Source organism: Lingula anatina, chromosome 2, assembly GCF_051362555.1.
Source record: "Lingula anatina isolate TDL-2025a chromosome 2, LinAna3.0, whole genome shotgun sequence".
NCBI lineage: Eukaryota > Metazoa > Brachiopoda > Lingulata > Lingulida > Lingulidae > Lingula > Lingula anatina.
In genome coordinates this window covers 43,122,910-43,143,196 of record NC_141768.1, presented here as the reverse complement: position 1 = coordinate 43,143,196, position 20,287 = coordinate 43,122,910, and the positions used below count along the sequence as shown (strand labels likewise).

General features: G+C 37.3%; 2 protein-coding genes across 4 annotated transcripts; both read right to left on the bottom strand.

The window, feature by feature from the left end:
* Positions 1-459: 459 nt before the first annotated feature.
* On the bottom strand, positions 460-6,263 carry LOC106153369 (glycoprotein-N-acetylgalactosamine 3-beta-galactosyltransferase 1-like). Of its 2 annotated transcripts, none has more exons than XM_087004061.1 (4): positions 5,988-6,263; positions 5,563-5,686; positions 3,319-4,016; positions 460-1,052 (listed from the first exon to the last, which is right to left on the bottom strand). In XM_087004061.1, exons 2-4 carry the CDS (start codon positions 5,651-5,653, stop codon positions 945-947), a joined length of 897 nt encoding a protein of 298 aa, XP_086860187.1. In that variant the 5' UTR covers positions 5,654-5,686; positions 5,988-6,263; the 3' UTR covers positions 460-944. The 2 variants fall into 2 exon arrangements, with proteins under 2 accessions (XP_086860187.1, XP_086860188.1); XM_087004062.1 differs by having other exon boundaries at positions 5,993-6,263.
* Positions 6,264-10,335: 4,072 nt separating this feature from the next.
* LOC106153356 (uncharacterized) lies at positions 10,336-19,170 on the bottom strand. 2 transcript variants are annotated; one of them, XM_013527248.3, is made up of 15 exons: positions 19,012-19,170; positions 17,223-17,598; positions 16,941-17,057; positions 16,127-16,342; positions 15,688-15,834; positions 14,973-15,332; positions 14,448-14,573; positions 14,029-14,247; positions 13,562-13,732; positions 12,837-13,324; positions 12,487-12,574; positions 12,125-12,237; positions 11,716-11,826; positions 11,364-11,456; positions 10,336-11,215 (listed from the first exon to the last, which is right to left on the bottom strand). In XM_013527248.3, exons 1-15 carry the CDS (start codon positions 19,024-19,026, stop codon positions 11,129-11,131), a joined length of 2,727 nt encoding a protein of 908 aa, XP_013382702.2. In that variant the 5' UTR covers positions 19,027-19,170; the 3' UTR covers positions 10,336-11,128. The 2 variants fall into 2 exon arrangements, with proteins under 2 accessions (XP_013382702.2, XP_013382703.2); XM_013527249.3 differs by lacking the exon at positions 19,012-19,170 and adding an exon at positions 18,178-18,363.
* Positions 19,171-20,287: the final 1,117 nt, after the last annotated feature.

Genomic DNA, 20,287 nt, shown 5'->3' with positions numbered 1-20,287 from the left:
AAAAAGGTAATTTCGGAAGAAAGGGGGGGGGGTCCAGACCCCAGGACCGGCCCCTGTATCCACCTATGGGTAGTCAGATTCTTTTTAAACTTTCCAGTTTGTTGCTCAGTGTTACGGACCAAAACAGCCCGAACATAAAAAAAACACAAACAACAACTAATTTAACTATGAATATAATATATAACAAACAATGAACATACACTACGGCTTCTTACTCGTAATTTAGCAAACCGATTAACCGTCATTTGCGAGATCAACAGGCTAGTTGGGTGATATTCCATAGCATAAATTGAAGAAGATAAATTGCAAAGTAACCTTGTGTCATAAAAGAATATTATAATTATTTATTATATTATAATATTATAATTATTTATTCCTTTCATGCTTACACCCCACCCGAGATTTTCACTACAAAAAAGGGACGTAGGGAAAGTAATAGTCCATGGAAATAGACCTTGGTTTCTTTCTCAGGTCCTTTATTTCACTGACTATTGTCTATGTTTGCTTTATTTACGTATAAGAAATTTCAAAATATGTTAGCAAAGTTGTTTCTAACAGAACATTCGTTAAATGTAATACCAAGCAGCCAATGCGTGCTAAGGGCCTCGGAATTGAATTCCAGTGTTGTATTACAGTACTATCACGAGTGGCTCCGGTCTAATTCGAATTCAAGTATCGGCTGTAACGTTGGTCCTCAGCATTTTTCAGTAGGAACTTCTTACTCTCTCCATGGACAAAATTACAAAGTTTTGTCCATGTTCTCTCTCTCTCTCTCTCTCTCTCTCACACACACACACACACACACACGCCGCGCGCGTGCGCACAAATACAGAGAGAGAGAGAGAGAGAGCTAGGGAGGGTGGCGCACCCCCCCCCTTTGTTTTTAAAATCTCTCTATTGATATCAATCATCAAAACAATCTATTTATACGCTCAAGTCCACCATCAGCTGGCAGGTCGTCTGATATCGTACAGGAGGAAATGCATTAGATACATGCTTCCAGGGTCCACGTAGTGAAACGACACCGTGTCCTCGCTCAGTGTGTCTATGCCCTGAAAATAAGTAAAAAACAAAAGTCGTTATCAATATCTATTATTATTATTATTATAATTTATTTATTTGTGACAAAAGTTGATGATCATGTTATCCCGCCCGTCCGTGCGTCAGTGCGACTGTGCGTTAGAAATTTTCGCCATTTCTTCCGAGATCATTTGAGTGAGGAAATTGAAACTTGGGGTATTAATAGACCTATCATCAGGGATGTGCATGGGCACTTCGGAATTTTAGTGCGCCTTGGGGTTGGGCTGTACGAGGGACAGCGGATGCTTCTAATTTATTTACATTGTAATTTCTGCTATCTGCTTCATTTGGTGACTGATAAACCTGTCATAAGGGATGTGCATGAACACTTCGGAATTTTAGGGTAGAGCTGCTCATGGGGGTGGATGATTAAAATTTTCTACTGTGTAATTTCAGCCATCTCCTCACGGACCATTAGAGTGAGGAAAATTAAACTTTTGTGACTGAAAGATCTATCATAGTGATGTGGATGGGCCCTTCAAAATGTAGAGCGCGAGGGGCCTGGGCTCTCCGCAGGGGTGGATATTTTTTTCTTCATAAAGCAATTTTTTCATCTCAATTCCTATGCTGTTATTGTGGATATTATTTGCAATTATTATACATATAGGACTCAGGTATTGTCAAAGATATCTAGGGACTGCTGTTTCTGAGGATGAGTTTCTCTTCACTATATGGGGAAGTGTGGGGATATATGCGATGGCTACCCATCTATATAGTCATTATTATATACTGTATGCTTATTCATTTATTTACTTATCCATTCATATATTTTAAAATTTTTATCCTGATATGTTTCTTTTTCTGTGTTTGTTTGTTTTGGGTTTTTCTAAGTTTTGTTTTATTTTTACGTTTTCATCACCTGGTTTATTCTTTTCGAAAAACGTGTTCATGAAATTAAAAACGCTCAGTACAGTTATTCCACAACTGGTCTCTCTCTCTCTCTCGCTCTCTCTCTCTCCACTACAAAAATGATAGAAAAATCTAAAAACTATGATGATAAGTTAAAAAGTAAAACGTTTGTAAAGAGAATAAACTTAATGCATTTTTCTGCGATTCAAGCATGAGGATTGGGTTTTAAGTGGATTGCCGCGTTCGCTTTCCCGCTATTCCAATATCTGTTTTATGGGTTGTGATTCTGTGAAAAGTTTTATTTGGCTGGTGGTTAGGCGAGGGGTGCTGAAATTTCCAGGAATTTTCAATGTTTGCCTTATAAAGGCCTCACCGGCATTGTGTGTATTTAACACGTTCGTCAAAACAGGCCAGGTACATAAAAACTTGGCAACAGATGGCTTGTTACCACGTGTTTGAACAGGGAACATTTATCTTTTTGCCACATAGGCCTATCTATTCATATCCGAAAAATAGAAACAGCTGTCTGTATCGATTATGGTAATGTCACAAAGTCAGTAAACTTTTTAATGTGTTATCAGGTGACCTTATTTCTACAAAACCAAAATAAACGTCAGTGAACCGTAGCCATCAGTAACAGTGAATTCATTTGTACGTCCTACTGCCAAACTGTCGCCGCATTTGACGAGAAAAGCTCTTTGACTGTGGAGGAAGTATTTAAGTCCTATATCATCGTTTATTTTTCACTGAAATCAATGTCAGTTTATGAAAAGTGTTGACTTTCTATAATGAATTAATCAGTAAAACAGTTCCATGAATCAGTTCATGTAATTGAAAACTCGAAGTAGTTACAATTCCTTGTAGAATAACTTTTCTAAATTGAGCTTGAGGCCAATCGTCCACTTTGCGTCAAAACAAATAATTAAAAACTTATCTGTCATGATATCTCCCTCTTCTCGGAATTTCTTATCTTAAGTTCTTTGCAGCGGATTATACACAGAAGACCAAATTAAAATACAACGTGCGGTTTGCATGACACATATAGAGGTTTGCAAGGGGCTTACAAAGACGTGGTTTGAGATCAGCCCAGACTCAACCCACACCTTATCTTGTTTGCATTGTGTTAAATACTAACAGGCTTCTTGATGATTAATGACAAGTCGTTAGGCGGTAATCATGCGTCCAGTTACGTTGAAATATATTATGTTTTTCTGAGAACTGTATAACAAACTGAGTCATTGACGACGAAAATTTATAAAGTATCATAAAACAACAGATAAATTTACATATATGAGTGTAAACTTAAAAAAAGGAAGAGAAACAATAATAAATAAGTAAATACGTAGATCTTTATGCTGCTTGCTAAAAGATTTTCTAGCATTTTCTCACCTTGGTATTTCCCGCCAGGCCCGGATACCTAGATATGTAAAACCACGTTGGGAGGTTGGGGTCAGCTCCATTTATCATTGTGACGGGGTGAAAGGGATGAAAAAGTGTCCTATGATTTGAATCTTGTGTTTTTCCAATTTTAATGCCGATTTTATGTAAACATTTTCCAAAGTCCATGTCTTCATAATTTCCTGTGGTTGGACAAAGCTTTTGACCTAATCCCACTCGGTAAAATTTCTCTAAGGCACCTTTACTAATGACGTATCCCGCACCCCCACTCATGTAAGGCTCGGCCGGGGGGTGGGGCGGCAGAGGACAACACGGTATAGGGTGACCCAGGTACCAAGGTAGATCTGAATTGTATGGCGTCAGCAAGTGACGTAAGTTGTCTATGATGACGTATGTATCGTCGTCTGCTTTGAGAAACCAATCCGCGTCATTGACATGATGCTTGTAGGCATACTCAAATGCAGCGAAAGTTTTTTGTGTCAAAGTCTCTCTGGAGTCTGTTATGTTGAAGACTGTTGTGTTTAAATCGTCATCTTTGTCTGAAGCAACGAATAATCTGACATCACACCTGCTGGACCATGTGTCTTTCACCGCTTTCGCTTTCGTTTTAAAGTTTTTCTTGGTAGTAAGAATCCAACAGAGCACACGAGGTCGATATACTTTTTTAAGATTTAATGAAAGTGAAGTACCTGAAATAAGACAAATGATAGTCACAACTTTGTGTTTTAAACCCCATATTCAGTATTATTGTTCCATGGTCTGGATTAAAATTGCTCCCCCACATATACTTAACGAGCAGCAATTGAAAAAGTTCAAATATGTGGAAGCATCATTCAAACATTTCTGTCATGATTATGATCTAATACCAATATTAAGAGTAATTAAAAAAACGTTCTCCTTCCCACGGCGGAGAAACTAAACAGAATTAGCAAGGATAGGCGAAAGCACAACGCAATCAACATTTTCTTCAAATATGTTTGGAAAACTTTTTTGTGATTTTAATAATAGTTAAAACTCAACTAAGAATGTCCTATAAACTCACAGTGAATATTGGCCTTTGCACCACAATAATTATGGTAAATATTGCTGATGCTGAAAAACGACTTGCCGAGATTAAAGGGATAACAACTGTTCATTTTGACCAAAAAAAGGATTTCCTGGGGTAAAAGAATTTTTCCATATTTACCAGTAGTTAACGAATCCATTCCGACATTCAAAGTTAGTCCCTGTTTTCTTTTTTTTTTTTTTTAAGTTAGGTATTTTGTAATATCTTCTTAAGAGATTATTACAGAGTGTAGTCATCTTTGGAGGTCACGTGATGTGATGGCAAACACAAATTCCAGAATTATTGCGTTAACTGCCATTTTGGTGGTAAAAAAGGATTTATTATATTTCTGTGGGTTGTTTACAATGTATTTATTGTGAAATATGGATATCATACGAACAGTTGTTATCCCTTTAAGTTTTCTAAGCCAACAGGTCTAGAACAAGGAATAAGAGGAAGAATAATTCACTTGGCCCAGACCAAATCCCAAAGTTGGCTTTCAAGGCCTTAGCAGAAAATACTTATAAATGTGCAATTTATGAAATTCGGCATGTCACTATATGTATATTGGGTCTGTTTTGGCTATGATAAATGTCCTAAGAGCATGCTGTCACGATATAAAAATTTTAAATCACACGAATAATTAAGGTAATCCAAGCCAGGATTTGAAGGAATACTTAGAGCACGAATCGTTTCTTGTTGAATGAACCTAATGGCAGTTAAAATATTAAAAACATAATTTGACATATTCACCGTCCCCTGTTCAACCTCGTTAGTCATAGTTTGTCATCACTTGACATAGTTTGAAAATAACTCGTGTTATGATATGAGAGTCTCACGATTTCCCAAAATCTATCCGCTTAAGCTTGTCTTTTTTTTTTCAAAATTGCTGCTGGTGTCTCTCAAAAATGGGTGATTAAAGGCTGTTGAGTCGGGGGAAAATGTCGTTTAACCAGGACCTAGGGAAAATTTGTCAGGTGTGAGTTATTGTCGGGAAGGCATAAACTGGACGTATATCTGGTATACTATTTTGATAAATATATCTTTTTAAATTGATTATCGTAAGTCTTTTAATAGTCTGTTGCAATTGTATTTACACTATGAAACTAAAACTTCAAAACCATGGGTTAAAATTCTTATTGAGAAAATAAAAGTATTACTATCGTTATCATTGAAATTTAAGAACCTACCGCCACCGTAGTAACCAAATACAGTCAACAGGACAACAAATATGATTGCTGTGGCAATAAATATCAAGAACGAACATCTATTGGCGGCCATGAGGAAGCTTCAGCATTGCACGTCCCATACAGACTGAAATAGAATTTTCATCATTACAATTGGACGGGACTCAGCTGATTATGAATATTAACCAAAATATTACTTATTTAAAAAAAAATGAGCCACCCGCTCGGCTCAGTAAACGCATTACTGCGTCAAAATACTTCAATCTAGTCTTGCTCCGTATTCAAACCCGTCTCCCACAATTTATTGACAAAATTGTACTTTAACCTATCGTACAATATATGTGAGGATATTATTAGTGCCCTATGTATGGCTTAACACTATGAGATAAACTAATATACGAAGATTTACTTACGAAAACCAGACTTACCTTACCGGCACGTAAAATCTCCACATTAAAATGGCGTCTTAATATCAACTGTGCTCTTTCGGCTTCCTTGGGTCTACAGAGTATGTAGTACGTTGTAAGAGGAAAACCAATTCAACTGTGGTCTGATATTGCACTTCAAATTTAAACCCGTGACAGCCTCCCCTTGACACAATGCTCAATACCTACCCAGTCATCACGTACTTAGTAGAATTAAAAAATTAAATTCTGATACTTTATGATTAAACATGAACAGACTATGGTCGCACATTGCTGTTGTTATCTTGTAATACATAAACTGAGACCACAGTGTTGTTACATAATCTTCGTATTTATAAGCATGACTCATTACGACGGCATTTAATTTGCAATTAGTTTACTCACAATAATTAACATTATAGTGGATGAAAATCCCCTTTGGTGGTTATGACTGACCGGTCAGCTCTGTAATTTATTTCAATCATAACTCTCTCATAAGAGCAAAGAACTTTTAAAAGTATGACTTCCAGTCAAGTACACAATGTTTTGTACTACTGCTACAGTATAATGTTGTACTGTGTGAACACACAATCCGAGTCGGGCAGTCCTCGTGGTGCATATCTTTGCAGATAACGAGAACGCCTCTCACTATAGACTTTCTGCGATAGTAATGTCCAATGACCTATGACCTCATAAACGCTTTGGATGATGTACTGACCGCACTTATTAAACAGGGTTATCACTGACCAACAGATGCCATCTTTATAAAAAATCACTCTCAGTTGTTCTGTTTAAAAACTGCCAGCGGAAAACGGAATTGGACTTCGCGTAAATTAAATCTTTAATAAAAAAAGCGCTTTTTGTGGCCTATGTTTGATTTAAGTTATGGGTAATTATTAAATATGAAATGTAAATATGAAACGATTGTACAAGCGCCTTAATTGGTCTTACCCTATATAAAGACGCTGAAAAAGAGATGTGGAGATACAATCCACAGCCGACATAAGTACTGAATATGATGAATGCATGAATGAATAAATTAAAGGCAGTTTACCCTATGCAAAAATAAACCAATTGAAAAAAACCCGGCAACGTTACTGAACCTTTATATACAAATACTTGTTAATTTAATTTTAAATGCCGTAACTTTATTCATATCAAATATGGTGGTGATAACAACGATGTCGATGTATTTGAAATGATTGCTTTGCGTTTTGACAAAAATGATACCACATGGTGTGAGATACCCTTTGATATCAGGGTCTTTTAAAATAGTTTCAATATTAAAGTATGAGCGATAAAACAGTTTTGTAGCAGACTACTAGCTCACCCTGTGGAAAATAGTGATGATGATGCTGTAAATGATGATGAAAAAGGTGAACTAGACAGCAAAGCTGGCAAATATACAGACACCAAGCAGCAAAAATATGGCTATAATATTTACAACAAAAAAAAAACTTGTAAAAACAGCAAATGTAAAGAAGCAGATTCAGTAACGTCAAACTTACAGTGTCTGTTTATAACAAGGAATGTTGCTTTCACCTCTTCTACAAAGTTAACTATACTCCGCGTACACACACTCACTTACTTACACACATGGCACTGGAAGACCCAGAAGACGGTCAGGATTTTTTCAATACGAACTACTCTAATTTTAACATCGATCAGACATATATGGATACGAGTACTTATCAAAAGTGTCTATGTACAAACATAGGAGCATCTATCATCACAAAGAGTAGGCCCATCATATGACAAACAGAGATTATTCATTAACAAGTGAACATACATATGTACTTTATAGCAACAAATACATATACGTGTTATCATATCTTATTACACGTATTATCTACATAATTTGGTACGTACACTTGACATATATAAGCATCACTACATTTTGATGTATTGATAATGAAATTAGTACATAGATTTAAAACAACATAAATGTAATTTATTGCATATTATTGCAGGGTCATCAGGTGAGAGGGTTTTCTATTGAGAATTTGACTCTGTTCCAGTCATTGATAATTTGAGCAATCTTTTTATCTGCCTGCAAGAAATTAGAGTACGAGTCGCAGCGATAAGTATTGATATATGAACGGGCATTAAGTATTTCGGCTCAAGCTCTTCATAAAGTGATAAATTGCTGAATGAGCAATTCGACGATCTGAGGACCTTGCAGTCTGTTATCAACGGCACCTTACACCCACAACTCTATTGTTTACTTTCGAACTGTAATTTATGGTTTTGTCGAATACTCTCTAGGAGTCATGTCCATGTGTTCTGGGCATGAGCACACTCCCAAAATTAATGTATTTTAAAATGTTTCGGTTTCAATTTGGCAAAAGGTACATACCCGTGACCCACAAAGCTTCATTTTTCCTACCGATAATTTGAGAAGTAAATACAATGTTTATCTTGAACTGCAATGTTTGCAAGCTCGCATCATAAGTGTACAAAAAAGGTGCACTGTAAATCAGACCCATGTGTCTTTTCCAAATAAATCCCCAATTTTTGTTTCCCAGTGTTACTGTCTAAGGATGGGCGACTGCTTTTTAAGAACATGTTATAAGGAGCACACACACACACACACACACAGTGTGGGGCCCGCTAAAGGCCCCGGGAATTTTTGGTATTTTAGAGGGCGAACGGTAACATTTGGTACGGTTTATAACTATGATTCAGCTAGCCAAAATTCTAATTTCAAGTGGAGAATATTCGTGTGATTTTTTTCAGAAATCGAAGGGGGAGAGGACAAAAAATCTGCCTCTGAAGTAAATTCCTTTATCTCACCAATCTTTCAAGCAGAAACTTTTATTTTCAATTATTAATTTTTCAGACCATATAGGCTGTGATAAAATTTCATGCGGTCTGGCATTGATCTGTAAACTCGCCCAGGCATTTATATTAATTTATACATGTATGTTCATTTTCCTATCTATTTATCTTTATTTACTTTTTTCATGTTTCAGGGGTAAAAAAGAAAAATCCAACAGCGCCAACTTCAATTAAGATGTCAAAAATCACATTTTGCCTTGCTAGAAAATTTTGATATTAATCTTTAAATTTGACCCATTTTGGCAACATCTTACACTAATATATAATCATTGTAACTTTACCTTTAAGAACAACCCTTCATCTAAATAAATTAGTATAATTTTTATTAATAACTAGCCAATCTATCAAGTGGTGAGCATTATTCAGAAACACCCCTTCAGCATTTGTATCTTTCATATATCTTAAGTATTGTAAAAAAAAAGTGCCCTAATAAAATCAAAGTTGACACAAATGCCTCAAGGTTGACCTCAGATTCCCTTTGACCCATTTGATTATAGCTGATTCAATATTACCCAACTCTTTTTACGTTACATTTTTCTTTAGAACAACTCTTCAGCTGCATGATTTTACAGAAAGTATTGTTATATCTTGTTTGATTTTCATAACGTGAGTAATTTCCTTCCCTTTTTCGTAAGAGCATCCGGATGTCATATAATGAACATTTATATAATATTTAAATTAAATTGCTACCACACATTGACTGAATGGGCTTCCACGTGCTACTAATGAACTTTGGCCACCCAGTTGGGACTGAAGGTCCAAAACTACCTGTAGGCCTACAGATTGTGGTAGTTGAGAGCTCATCCATTGCATAAGGACGAGGACGTTGGCCCTATCTCGCAATGTTGATGAATCCTTCAAAGATTATTTGATCCAGATGGTGATTCGGACCACATCTCTCTCCCTCTCTCTCTCTCTCTCTCTCTCTCTCTCTCTCTCACACACACACACACGTACATAGAAAAAGAGCGAGAAAGACAGACGCACACACTGAAACCCAAAAAGAATGGTTTCTACCCAGTTTTTCCACTACGCATCTGAAAGGGATAACAACTCTCTCTGCATATGAGGTTTAAAATTCCGTAATAAATACATTGTAAACCACACATAAAATGCCCTAAATTGTAGTACGCGATAGATATACAGGCTATTATATACCTGTAGACACGTGACCTTTAAGGAGCACATCCCAATGCTGTGTAAATTTGGTAACATTTGGTGGTCTTTTTAATTTTTTTTCTTTGCCTCTATGGAAATCACATCGAGGAGGTACATGTTACAAATTTGAATAAATGGTATAAAATATGGATACCTTCCCCGCTTTTTTTTCACCATTAGTCATTTTAGATATGGCATCTAGAATAAAAAAGCACGGTTTATCACAGTTCGCGCCTGTGAAGTGATCATTTACATTTCATGTAAATAAAAGCATATTGGGGCAACCTTTCTTACCAAGAGTGTGTATAAAGCTTGCGCATGAAGAAAGTATTTAAAAACAGTTGTATGTTCAAAGTTCTTCATAAAGATAAACCAGCAATTTTAATCATTTTATTAAGATTTACAAATAATTCCTGGTTTGGGTTTATTTAGTAGTTTTACAAGAAGATTTCAAATAGTCATCGCCTTGCATTTAGTAAAGGTTGTGTCGATATATATATATATGACCCACTGAAATGAGTTCTTTTAGAACTTCTTTGGGCATTTCTTCATTGCGCGAATACAGCGGTCCCTAAGCATTACGCCAGGCAGTCTTTCAACCCCCTCTCATGATTCTTCTTCCTTGGACGATGTGATCAATTAAAGTCCAACGATATATCATCATCATTGCCACCATCACCATTGGGGCTTATTTAGTAGTTTTGCAAGAAAATTTCAAACAGTCATCGCCTTGCATTTAGTAAAGGTTGTGTCGATATGTGTGTGTGTGTGTGTGTGTGTGTGTGTTACGCCAGATAGTGTTAGACATTCAGTCTATCAACCCCTTCTCATGGTTCTTCTTCATTGGACGATGTGATCAATTAATGTCCAACGATATATCATCATCATTACCACCATCATCACAACTAGTTACTGGTTTATAAACTTGTACACGTTGATTTGATAAAAGTAGAAAAGATACAGTTAAAAATTGGCACAAATGTATATTTTTAAGAATTATTTTAAACTGAACCGCAGTCCACATTGCAATTCTTCCCTTGCGGTTGTACCTGGGTCAAGTGCTATTTCATGAGACAGATAATGCACAGGATAACATCCAGACTTAAAATATATCGTTTTCTTTCATATTTCTAAAGTCTAAATTTAAAGTATCTTCCTTGGGCATTGTTTTATGAAACTACCTGTTCTTGACTTTGCGTGAGGGTGGTCATGTCAAAGTACTGTCTTTGTCTTTCAACTTGGACTAAATCCCGAACCTGAAACAATATTCAATACGTTTCATTGTTATCAAATATACTCAAAAACATAAACATGCTACTCTGTGTAGCCCCACACTACATAATGCTTTGACGAAATATTGTATGATAAAACGAAACGTTTACAAGACAAATCAGTTGATAGTACCTTGTAGTCATAAAATTGCCTTCCTCTTGGCTTTTCTTTCTTTGGGGTTTCCTTTTCCATTTCTCGAAGGTAATCATGAACTGTCAGGTTGTTCTGGAAAAGAAAAAGTACAGTCAGTATTCAGTTCAAACCGATTGTCAAAATAGTCAGCTGAAGCAATCAGATACATATCACTGTTTTCAAAGAACTCGAAATATTGAGATTTGGTCTTCGCTATTATGCAATTTTTGAAAGAGTTTAGCATAGACTTTGAAGACCACAGTTTCTTCTGTACTATAAATATTCGCAGAGAGACGGCAGAAATAAATTAGATTTGAACGAGAAAACAAGGACAACAGAGTTGGACACTAACGGCTTCTAGATTGTTGTGTCCTCCGGCAGGACTGAGGATGGACCAAATCTTGCCGTAGGTTTTCTTCTTGTCTTTTAGGCTAGCACAATAGTGGAGGGGCGTGCGTAGTAGCTGAAACAAATATTAATTTAATATCTCTGTCCAAATTTTTTAATTGATTATATCTTTTAAAAAATGATGACCAAAAAAAAAATTATCTAAGTTGGTGAAGTTCTTTTTCTCCGACAAATAGATATTTAAATCGACACTGTGCTTCTTACATTTAGAAATGCAATTGCCATGACTTTCCATTAACTAAAAATTAAATTCACCTTTAAAAAATGATGAAAAAAATCTAATTTAACTTCGCATTTCAAGCAATTGTTATTATTCCCCCTGTAAAGTGACAAAGACTGATAAAAAAACTCACGTTATCCTTCATGTAAACCATGTTTGGAAACTGCTGTGACAGGAAATCCACAACGTTCGGTTGTTCGTATACAATGGCTTTATGCATTAGTGACCTACCGCCCCTGTCTGTCCCTGCAACCATCATATATGTTATACTAGGAGGTGAATTTTGATATCGTGTCTACAGCAACCAGATTCTTGTGTTAATGTCTATTGGTACCTTGATTTATTTGATAAAGTATTATTCAGTTCGTGCAATGACCTACTATCAAGATCATTGGTTCATCTGGTTAGTTATAACAAAAAATCGAGGAAAGGAAAACGACGAACGAGATATACCCATGTTGGTAAAATCTGGGTATTAAAATAGTTCAAACTTACCCCATGCTATCCTTTTTTCTTGAGCTTTCTTGGAAATAGTCTTGATGTCGGCGTTTTCAATAGCTGAGTGCATCACTTTGATTTCTCGCTGACGATATAAATACATTGCCATTAGATAAGGTTACTTTATCTTTGATTTTAATGGTGATGGCTTTTTTTATGTCAAATCATATCTGTAATGCTTTGACTGTGACTCGTCACGGTATGCATGCTAAAAATTCTTCGAAACCAAAACAAAAACCGTTACAAATTTTACGGAGACTTATGGCCAAACGGAACTACAATCGTTTTGATATACCACGTAAATATGTTCTCCACCTCGTAAAATATCTTTATTTAATAAAACACACCTCGTACTCAGGGATTTCATCTAGTAGTTTTATCATGTCTTTCAACTGCTTCATTTCGGCCAGTTCCCTTGTGTGCATTCTTCTTCCTTTCTTCGTTACTCCTTGGATATCTAGTATATGGTCGTACCCCTCCAGGATTAGCTGCTCTACTTTCTCAATCTGATCGTCAGTAACAAAATATATCACAAACTCATCAATGATGCTTCTCAGGGATTCGGCGTTTTCTACCTCATATTTCTCTAAATAGTCCCTTGCTGTCAGGCCATCGATGTCACGGGCAGCAATGTTTATGTCCCGCTCAAGAAGAACGCGGACGATTTCTTCTTTGAGATGTTTGTTCTTCCGCTTCACGGCCAGATGCAACATGGTGGCTCCTCGCTCGTCTCTCAGATGTGTGACGTCTGCCCGCTGTGCCACAACCAGGGTGTTACGACTGTCAATGTCGTCTCTAAATGCCCAAAATGCCGCAGGTCCACAGGGGGCGGTTGCTGGAATCATATATCATTTTGTTTCAAGCAAAAACATTTAGCTAGATTATTTGGGATGTATTTGTCACCTGATTTTTAAAACAGCAATATAAGGTAGGATTAAAAATTGAATGTATTTTGCGAGACACTGTGGCAGTATATATCCACTCTACAGCTGTCACAAATAGATTAAAGAAATGATTAAACGACAATTTGATCAATTATGAACAATATTAAACAAAATAGAAATAAAAGTACCCTCATAGTGTTTCCCCAGATCAGCTCCAAACTGTATTAGGAAGTCTATCACTTCTGGTGTACAGATCTCCAAAGCGGGAATGATCAGAGGTCTCTGTACGTACTCTACACTATAGTCGGTCTTAAACCCAGCGATGTAATACGGGTCGATTGGGTTAACAAGACATTTCCCTGGGGTAAAAGATAATGTAATGTTTAGAACTGCTTGAATTCCATACGTTAACCAAACGTGATATGTTGTATTAGATAACTGGCATATTTTTATTGAACAGAAATATACAGGGCATATTTGAATTATGGTTCAGAAATTAGATACAGCAACTCATTTCCTTGAAAAAAGGTTAGGGCGTGGGAAGAAAGTCCCATTTACAAATTTCTGATAAGATCAATTTTAACAACTTGATTACCTAAATAATCTAAAATATAAAATTCAGCACCACATGTCACGTGATCAGTTTCACTCTCACCTCTACCCAAAGCCAAAAGCTTCTTCATCCTTTCCAGGTGACACGCAAATACGGCACAGACAAACTCCATGGTGTGCTCGCTCTCTTCCAGTAAACTGACCAATTGTCTGTTCTCTAACGCCAAGGCAACATGCTTTAAACTGCGGTCATTCTTCTTCACGTTCACACGCGCCCATGAATCCGCCCAACATCGCGTTCTCTCCAAGTCCTGATCCTCGACTGTAAAATTTAAAGAATAAAATTCTATTTAGCCAAACGTCTGGATTATATCAGCCATATAAATACGAAAGAAAGTATAATATTTTACATTTTCTTTATCAAATCTCAACTAAGCTTGAGTGAGATGAATTATATAATTTGAAAATACTTCTCTACACACTGTAAGTGACCCCCCCCCCCCCCCCCCGGTTGCGCCTTACCTGCAACCCAGAGACCCGGTTGATCCACCCGCCTGTAACTCCCTGTCAGAACAAATTTACCCTTGTACTTATAATTTGTTATGGCCACTGCCCGGTGGTCAGGGGTGGCTATAGAGGGGTCAACACCTGTAACAAATTGGTGAATAATGGACAGCTTCAATCTCCATGCACATCAATATGAAAGTGAAGTTTCAGAGGTTGGTTTAGCTTTTGGAATAACTTACACTATCAACTCCTGAAAACCCATTGCTGAGTTACCATAAGCTTTTCGATTAAAGTGTCATAAATATCTGAAACACATTTATACACAGTGGCTGGAAAAGTATATGCTTATTTTAAAACTGCCAACACTAATAAGTAAAAAAAGATAATTAACTCTATAGTCGTTTTTAATATTGTTATTAAGGTATATTTGTATTGCAATGCGAAATGGCAGGTCAGTTTTTGAACTCAGTTAATTAACCAAAACATCAGAATAGGTAAAATATTAGAAATAAAACATACAATGATCATGTTTGTAATTACCTATTCTTAATATATGAAATAATAGGGTTTGGTCTTCCTCTTCAAACGCCTTAATCAGCGCAGACTCCCCAGAGGAATCTCGTATGTTCACGTCAATGCCAGCCAGTGCGAGATTGTAAATGATTCTGATCAAAAGTCTTTTCAGAATAATATTGGTAGCGTTTTTGTACAGATGGCACACGTAGTGAAGATAGGTCCACCCCTTGGTGTTCTCCTTGTGACTTCTCAACTTCAGGTCCAGAGAGCTGGTGTCCAACTGGAGAAGCTGGATTGCCTCCAGATAGGAGTCAACTGTGCTCTCCTCCAGTTTTGCGAACAGCTGAGATTCTTCGAACGAGGTTTTATACCGCTCCAGTTGATCTGGAGACAAAAAGAAAAAAATGGTTAGACAAATGCAACAAAAGCACAATACAGTGATGGAATATACGTCACAACTTGAAGCAAACAAATCAAATATAGCAATGAAATAGTGATTATTAAGTTATGTAGATCAGAGTGCGACTAGAAAGCAATAATTTGGTTCCTTTAATATGCTGAATTTGGACGCCGCACCCTATGAATCTTAACTGTTTTGTTCTCAAATTGTATATTTTATGTTTACTTCCGATTAAACCCTTTGGTTTTTTTTAACTTAAATGATATCAAAGATTCTGTATATCCCAGTCTTATGAATCTGCATACCCCATCCATTTTCTTTAAAATGAAATTTTGTTACCTGCATAATCACTGCCATTGTTAAAGCCATTGTTCAGCAGTATTGTAATCACTGGTTCTATCATTTGACCGATTTCTTGCAGTGAGATGACCAGAGGCTTGGGGACTTCGAAGGAGTGGTCTTTGGTGTTAAGGTCAATGGCTCTGCCTGGAGTATATAAACACACACATTAATATGTGTGTGTGTGTGCGCACGCGCGCACACACACTCACTTACGGACACACTTTAATTCATATTTTTAATTTAAGTTTGAAAAAATTCAAAAGAGAGCGTATGTTAGTACGAAGTCTCAGATTCCGTTATGTACATAATTTTATCGTATCCAGCATTAAATCTTCAATAACGAAAATCTTTTTCGAACAAATTCTGAAATTAAATCTCTTCTGTTTCATCACGATGTGATAACATGCAAGTAGTTTACAGTGGCAGTTTTACCTACCTGCATCTTGTAGCATGGCGCTGACTTTATTGGTGTCTCCTGCCATTGCTGCACAGACCATCTCATTCATCAGCTCGTATTTGTTCAGGAGATTCATCATTTCCGTGCTACCTGTGTCCTCGCACACGTCTTTCAGCGTCTTCGTGGCCCGCTTCACCTTCACCCGACACCACATTTTGAGGTATTTCTCAGCCAGGACCAGATCTTCACAGTCAACTAGATGAAATGGACAGAAAACGGAAAGGTTTCAAATAAAATAACAATTATTTTTAGCGCAAGAAATTCAAGAGGAGTCACTGACAATTAAGAGTCAACGATTGGAATTGCAATTGGAATTTTGATAACAAAATAATTGGAATAAGCTTAATTTTGCTCAAAGAGTGTATTTTCAAAGCTTATACGGAATACGGCTGTTGGTGAAACATGAGTGTTATCGCCAGTTTTTGTTGCCATACACACTTTACCACTGGTTGCCATGGTTTTTTATGTGGTGTTAATTGATTTTTCAGTAAACGATATTGTGCGTTTGCGCTTTTAGCATCTCATTCATACGTCAAGCTGCTGGAATAATTGCTCGAGCTACAAACCACATTCACATTTAGGTTGAACCCGATAGCCTTTTTTGTTGTTCCTTGCGTGCGTGATTTTGAAACTAATTGACTTTATTATCTCTCAGTTGTGCTTGATGAACCATTAAGGCATAAGGTAATACAATACATGACTCCTTTGGCATTTGAACCTACAATGTAAGTTTCGAACGGTACTGGAGCGTCTGGAACGGGTATGAAATCATTTATGAACTTTGTATTCCTACCTGCACTCCAGAACCCAGACTTGGCTGCCGGCTGTCCCTTAATGATCTGGCATAAACGATGACTGTAAGAGTGAATGACTTTGCAGCCTTTCCTGTTACTGAGGCAAGGATCTAAACCTGAGACGATAAAAAACGGGGCCATGCATTTTTTCAATATATGCGTGATTACTTCAACTGATGAGAAAATTATTTTTCAATTGATTAGAAACATTATAAAAAAATTTTAACGCACGTGGCAGAGAGAGAGAGGGGGGGAGGGAGAAGGGGGGGCTAGGTGTTTACCTATTCGTATCAGGTGTTCAATAAACGCCTCAGCATGTGGTTTGAAGCAGGCTATATGGAGGGCTGTATTCCCATGGATATTCCGGGCGTTCACGTCCAGTCCAGACAGCGCCAACTTATAGATAATGGGGACGGCGGGCATAACGCTGGCGTTCTTAGACCAGAACAACTCGCTATTGGACACCAGGAGGTGAAGGAACGTCCCAGTGTCTTCCTGACTTTTGAGAAGTAGTTCGTCTTTAGACATGCGCTCGATAATCCTAAGGGCCTGCGACAAGGATTTCCCAGAGCCGTCGGTGATGGCGCGGTGCAGGTCGGTCTCCTCCATGACCGGATCTTTCACCGTCCGCCATGGTGTGGCTGGGGTGAAGCGTGGCTGGAATGAAAAATTGATATACACCTAATTCCCAATTACAGTAGTACGTACTTCTGTTATTCAACTCTCCTGTCGAGGACAGCTGGGTACTCTCGGGAGCTCTAAGGTCCCCCCCCCCCCCCCCCAAAGGAAACAGGTCCTCCGAAGATCGTCACCCCAGGGAAGTAGGGACCTTCGAATGGAAACAGTAGTTACTTCCCGGGCACAGCAGAGTTCTCCCTGAGAGCAGCAGGCCCTCCATGGACGACAGAGCCTTACAAGGGTCAGTAGGGTCCTCCTTTGGGTATAAGGACCTTGCTTTAATAGTTTGGACCTCCCAAGAATTCGTCAAGAAAGTCTGGGCACAATTATTTGTGTAGCTGTGACTAACTTGATGTAGATGGACTAAACCTGAGTAGCCGTAAGAGTGTTACCTAAACCTACCCTCACGTTTTGTCCCGCAGAATTATTGACAGGTTGTCAGTCAAACAGACAACACAAGATGTATCGTTAAATGCTTCGAACAAGAAAAAAGAAAAAAAAAGAAACAGAAGCTAAATACAAAGGTGAAATTGGTGTCATATTATAACTTTGACTTACGATATCAGAGCCTGTATCCAGTGTGTTCTGTGTTGTCACCCTATCACGCCTCTCTTAGCAGTGACTAAGGAACACAATACACGCCGCAGCAATTTATTTTGCTACTTAAAAGTGTTCTCTCACGGAATACTGCAGGAGGCCGCCACAGTTTGTGTCTACGTTTTCATGGCAACTGCGGCACATGTATACGCGGTCAAACATTAAAGCGGGACAATATTATTAATGGTTGTGTACGCCTTTCTTTTTTATATTTCATTTTTTTCAGTTATGAGAATTTTGAAATATTAAACCATTATTATATTCTGTGTTGCCTGAATTATATGTGGTGAGAAGGCAATGTTAATAATTGATTCAGTTTTAAATCTGCTCAGTCAGAGGTTTAAGTAAACTTGTCATGACTTATTACAACGGCGATAAGATTACTAAAATCTTAAGCCATATTGATCATTTGAGGCCGTGTCATGTCTATCAGTGTGAACATGGATAAATCTCAACCCTGTAATTTTAGTATTACAAAGTCCAGGAGGCATAAATTCAAACTCAAGAACTGGGAATTATCTTCATATTCTTATATTGAGAATGCCAGATTTTCGCTCATACATCCCTGACATGCTTAAGTTCCTTCTAATCAATGCAACCCAATGCGTGCCAATCGCAGAGGTATTAGACGAGTCGATTGTTTACATTTATCTAAATCCAAACGAAACGAGTACTAAGCTGATTATAACAGTTAACATCTATCTCGCGTAACAACGACACCTTATTTAACATCTACAAGTACTAAACATTGCTACCTGATATCTGAAAAATTAGTAAAAAACACAGATATCTTACCTGTGTAACAGCCATGGTGCTGTAGAGCAGTGTTTGCGTTGCCGGGGCCAACCTGGGACCCGTGCCTAGCCGTCTTACTGGCACACGGAGCTATCGGCTCCCTCAACAATACCGTTGTATTGACTGAATAGCGCTAGTCGGTCAAAAGTAAACTCTGATTCACTAGGTGAAGCGTGAATGTGTGTTTTCAAGAGGGCTTTGAATGTGTCATACCAGACTTCATTGGGACGCTGAACAAATTGGTGTTAAAGGTCCCCGGTGTCCATAAATAGATATGTTTTCCCTTATTTAAGTCAATTTAGACGTGAACGTTTTGAACGTGTAAACTGGGTGTCTTGTTTCGTGAACTCTGTGCTTCGTTATTGAATGAGTGGTTTATATTTATTCCCATTGCGTGATAAACGGTGGAAAAGCAAACCGTGCTCTTTGTGTACCTGTATTGTTTGATTATTATACCTGTCGGAAAAATGATTTATTCCTCTGGGAGAAATGTCTCTATTTCTGTGTCACAGCTATGTTAGAATATAATACGCACCACACACACTGTATTCATTTTAAGTGCGTTGAAAATGGATCGATTGGCTCTGAAAGCGTTCGGTAAATTTAAAGCGCGCGGATAGAATTGATTTCTGAGACTTGTTGAGGTCAAAGTGAACATGAAATTACCTCATCATTTTCTCGGTTGGGATCGATATTAGTTCTTTAGGGGAATTAGATCACGGAGCTGTATGGTGACAGTATGCATGATCAATTTTTCAACCCCCCCCCCCTCCAAGAAAAAGGGCAAATACACTCGTGAAATCATTCATTTGAGAGCCTGCGTTACATGATAAACAACCAATGCTATTTTAAATTGTTATTCGAAACAAAATCCATTCAGTTTTCAATACTGTTATTTTCATTTATTTTTTACTTTTTTAGTTTGATGCTGGGAGTGACAATTAATGCTTTTGATCCATATTCAGGTACAACCTACCAACCAAAAATATACAGATTTTTTTATCAGATACAAATTTACTGGGGTTCTATATTTACATAATCTTTTTCAAATAACAATCAAACTACATAAACCTTAAAGTGGCAAGTTACAGCTCGATAAAAGTGAAAAATATATATTTATTTTAAGGTTAAACGAAAATTTACTTTTTATTTATTTCAGTAGTTACAATGTCTGTCAATAGATTCAAAACATTCGGTGTCATCTCAACTGAGTGTCTAGAGACTAAAAACATATCTTTTCCAGCGATATCACTTTTAACCTTTTAAAACAATTTCT

Bases quoted from the DNA above. Each gene is read 5' to 3' on its own strand.
- LOC106153369 (XM_087004061.1), bottom strand. From the start codon at position 5,653: ATGGCCGCCAATAGATGTTCGTTCTTGATATTTATTGCCACAGCAATC. The intron at 4,017-5,562 runs GTAGGTTCTTAA...GTCTTATTTCAG, and splicing joins ATTTGGTTACTACGGTGGCG to GTACTTCACTTTCATTAAAT. The intron at 1,053-3,318 runs GTGAGAAAATGC...ACTTATTTTCAG, and splicing joins GCCTGGCGGGAAATACCAAG to GGCATAGACACACTGAGCGA.
- LOC106153356 (XM_013527248.3), bottom strand. The intron at 15,333-15,687 runs GTAACAAAATTT...TTTTGTCTCCAG, and splicing joins CAATGGCAGTGATTATGCAG to ATCAACTGGAGCGGTATAAA. The intron at 12,238-12,486 runs GTAAGTTTGAAC...TGATGGTTGCAG, and splicing joins AGAAAAAAGGATAGCATGGG to GGACAGACAGGGGCGGTAGG.